Source organism: Crocodylus siamensis, chromosome 2, assembly GCF_052110815.1.
Source record: "Crocodylus siamensis isolate JL-2025a chromosome 2, ASM5211081v1, whole genome shotgun sequence".
NCBI classification, from domain to species: Eukaryota; Metazoa; Chordata; order Crocodylia; family Crocodylidae; genus Crocodylus; species Crocodylus siamensis.
In genome coordinates this window covers 27,749,922-27,754,122 of record NC_143396.1, presented here as the reverse complement: position 1 = coordinate 27,754,122, position 4,201 = coordinate 27,749,922, and the positions used below count along the sequence as shown (strand labels likewise).

The following is a 4,201-nucleotide window of genomic DNA, read 5'->3' as shown; positions in this document are numbered from 1 at the left end:
GGAGGGGAGAAAAAGCAGCTGAAGGTGGAATTGATTCTGTGTAACAAGAAAGTGACCTTTCATAAGGTTTTTTTGATAAAAAGAGCATAGGTGCATAACTCCAAGAGAAAGTTCAGGGCAGAACCCAAAATGGAGGTAGGCACCTCCCTGTACCCCAATATTAAGCACTGAAGCTCCCCCACAACACACACCAAAAGGACCAGGATTCAGACATATCCAACTATTTCGCATTTCTTGTCAGCTATCCTAGCAGCTTTCCAGTCAGTGTTGATAACTCCATTTTAAAGTATCCCTATCTCTCCATGCATTATATTTCATGCATTAAGCTCAGGTGCTTAATTCAGGGCTGGACATTACATTCTGTGTGCCCAGAAGTTAGGTGTCACAGTACTCAGCACTGACATGTCCAAGTCTCTTTGGTATCTAGTTTTAATCCTTACTAAACAAAATTACCAGTTTTAAAGGGACTGCTGCCCAAATAAGGGTTGTAGGATCAGGTCCATTGCAACTTGAGTTGTACTGGCAAATGAGTAGCAACACAATACTCTTAGAAAGACACAAACCTATTCAAAATTATATTCATAAGATACAGCCAATGCTTGAAATTACATTTTGGTATTTCATTTACTTTCTTTGAAAATGTAATTGGAACAACTGATTCACTAAGTAATAAGTCACTTTCTGATCTGAAATGCTGTGGACCATTTCTAAAATAATACCATTCCATTTTACTTGCAATGCTTTAAGAGAATTAAAGTTTTGTGAAAATAATACAGTATCTTTTTTTTTCAAAATGTGTATTTAAATCCCTGCTGGAACCTAGATCTCAGTCAATGCCTTTAACTTTTTAAAAGTATGAATAAAAATCCAGTGAAACAGGATATTTATGCTTAAAATGGTTAAAATATGACAGCATTTTTTCTGTCTCTAGATTTTTTGAGACAGCTCACTGGAACTATAAAACCTAGAAACATGGGGAATGACTGATTATTGCTATCATTTTATAAAATAACTATTACAATTATAACACAAATAATAGTGTTCACAGTTTTGTGAACACCGTGAAGAGATATTTCTTATTATTAATAGCACTGCTTTAAAAGCCAATTCAGCTTATAGAACTGAGAAAAAAATGTAATGCTTTCTAAGTACAGTATACCTATTTAATAATTTAGCTACAGTAAAAACACAAATAATCATGATATGGGCCATCCATGATACTTAATAAGGGAATAAAAATAAAAGGCACAAATCCAGTTCTGAATAGAAGCATCTAATAAAGCTAGCTTAAATTAATTGTTCCCATGAACACATCTTTGATTCAAAAAGTGAATGTAGCTTGTAGTCTGCTGGCAAAATAACAGGGTTTAGTAGTTAGTCACTCTTATCATTCAAGTAAGATGATAAAGTTTGAGTACCCATTGTAAATCTTTCGAGCTGATGAATGAAAGATAATAAATAACCCCTTGATCAATATAACTCATATTTATTCATCTATGGGAACATGGTAAGGATATCATAGGCAATAATGCCACCAAGGAAGATACAAATTACACAGAAACTCTTTTGGCAGCAACAGAAACATACATTTACATAATCACACAAACCACCCCACTTCCCCTAGCTCCAGATAAAATTCAAACACAGGAACCGAACGCACAACTGCCCAGGAGAATTTTTGTTTTTAATGAACGTGTCAGTTACCTTATCTGTCCCTTTTTAAAACTGTTGCAATACCTCGCACTTAAGAGCTCACTTCCCATTCTCAAAACATTTTATAAACATTTGATAACTGTAGTCACACCCCAGTTTCTCATTTGGCACATGTTCCTGGTTCTCTCTCTGTGTGAGAGATGGCAAATTCCATTTGTTTTCTCCACTTTCTCCAAGGCAGCTTCTAAGCCCTGTAAATGCGAGACACATAATGTGAATTTATAGTGAACTGACTACAGCTTAGAGCCAAGCAGTCTTTTCATTCTGTGTATTCTGCTGTACAATCCAGTAAAATCAGAGAGGGCAGAATGCAGTTTAATGTAAACCATTTGGGGTGAAAGGTGTGATTTTGTCTAGTGAGATCTCCCCCTCACAGTCCAGATCACACACTGAGTCAGAAGCAACCTCATGCTCAGGAGAGATCTGGGACATCCTGTCAAAGGGGTCCTCCTGGTCATCCTCACAGTCAACCACATTAGGGATCATGTTCACATAGGCAGTCACTATCTCCTTATGGAAGATGGTGTCCTGGTTGTAAGAGATGAGCTCGTTGCTTATATTGACTGTCTCTACTGGAGTGCTAGAGCAAAACTGGCTGCATCCCAGGAGGTTGGAGAAGACCTTCCTAAAGTCAGCATTGAAAGCATAGATGATGGGATTGAGAGATGAGTTAGCCCAGCCAAACCAGACGAAGATATTGAAGGTGGTCTCGCTGACACAGGGAAGACCAGCCTGTGGGTCGCTAGGTGGGCTCTCGCAGAAGGGGACCATGCAGTTGAGGATAAAGAAGGGCAGCCAGCAGCAGACAAAGACTCCCATGATGACCGAGAGGGTCTTCAAGACCTTGGTCTCTTTCCTGATGGAGCTCTTGAGGCTGGCATGGTGCTGGCAGTCGATGTGGTTGCTCCGGCAGCTCTGCGCGTGCTCGGCTGCCCTCTCGAGAGAGGAGATCCGGCGGATCTGCACCTGGGCAATCTGGTAGATCCGCGTGTAGGTCACGATCATGATGGCCACAGGGATATAAAAGCTGATGAGGGAGGAGGAGATGGCGTAGGTCCTGTTGAGGCTGGAGTCGCAGCTCCCCGACGTCTCCCCGAGGGTCTCGTTGCCACGGGGGGTCCCGGCGGAGGGTCCCAGCCCCGCCGCAGCCGCCCAGGTGGTGCCGGCGTCCCCTGCCCAGGTGGCCGCGGCGCCAGGCCCGCCACCGGCCTCCCTGCCTTTGTGCCAGTTGAGCTGGACCGGGATGAAGGAGATGAGCACGGCCAGGGCCCAGGCCCCGCCGATCATCACCAAGGCCACGCGGGAGGTCATCTTCCTCTCGTAGCGGAAGGGGCTGGAGATGGCCCAGTAGCGGTCCAGGCTGATGACGCACAGGTTCAGGATGGAGGCGGTGGAGCACATGATGTCGAAGGCCACCCAGACGCTGCAGAACGCCCCGAAGGGCCAGTAGCCGGCCACCTCGGCCGCCGCCTTCCAGGGCATGACGAGCAGGGCCACCAGCAGGTCGGACACGGCCAGGGACACGATGAAGATGCTGGTGACTTTGGCCCGCAGGTGCCGGCAGCGGACGATGGCCGCGCACACCAGCGCGTTGCCCAGCAGCGTCCAGAGGATGAGCAGCGCCAGCAGGCTGCCCGCCGCCGCCCGCGCCCCGCCGCCCGCCGCCGGCACCATGCCCGCGCCCCGCCGCCCGCCGCCGCCCCGCAAGGGCCCGCGGACGCTTCCCCCCCGCGCCCGCGGCTTGGCCCCATCGGGGCGCCCGGGCGGGCGCTGCCCCCGGCTGCCGCGCCGCCGAGCCGCGCCGGGAGCTGCTCGGCGAGGGCGGGGAAAGCGCCTCCCGCGCCGCCGCCGCCGCCGCCGCCGCCGCCGCGCGGGGTCTCGGGCGGGCCGGGCAGCTGCTCGTCCGGCGGGCGCGGAGGCGGGCGCGGGGCGGGTCTGCACCGACACCCGGCCGCTTGGCTTGCTCGGCCCTGGGGCGCCGCAGGTGTCACAAGATCAAGCCGGATCTCACGTCGCGATCGGGACGCGGGGTGGAGGTGGCGGCTTTTAGGAGACCGACTAGATTTTTGCGCCGCCCCCCCCCCCACACACAAGTATTTAATTTGCAAAAATCTAGTCGGTTTTATAAAAGAGATCACCTCTGCCAGAGTCCTAATTGCTTTTGCCTCTAGGCTGAGAGGGCTACAAGCTGGAGACCTGAGAGTTCAAATAGGAATCTGTAGGGTTAAAAGCCTTCTCACCTGCTGTGGGCTTTCAGGGTCTTTGCAACAGCTTTAGGACAGGGGGTTTCAACCGTTTTGAGTCAGCGTACCCCCAGCGGCCAGACGAGCACGGGGGTGATGCGCGGCTGAACACGGAGCGGTGGCAGCCACCGCATGGCCAGGCGGGTGGCACCTGCACAGCAGTGCAGGGTGGCACATGGCGATGCTCTGTCTCCGCACCTACCCCGCAGGGCCTTCTCAAGTACCCCGGGGGGTACGCGGACCCC

The 4,201-nt window shown here is 50.2% G+C and overlaps 1 protein-coding gene across 1 annotated transcript; it reads right to left on the bottom strand.

Annotated features, from left to right (window-relative positions):
- Positions 1–1,480: 1,480 nt before the first annotated feature.
- Positions 1,481–3,519, bottom strand: DRD5 (dopamine receptor D5). The gene has a single exon (XM_090034687.1). It carries the CDS (start codon positions 3,385–3,387, stop codon positions 2,029–2,031), a length of 1,359 nt encoding a protein of 452 aa, XP_089890813.1. The 5' UTR covers positions 3,388–3,519; the 3' UTR covers positions 1,481–2,028.
- Between the last annotated feature and the right edge of the window lie 682 nt (positions 3,520–4,201).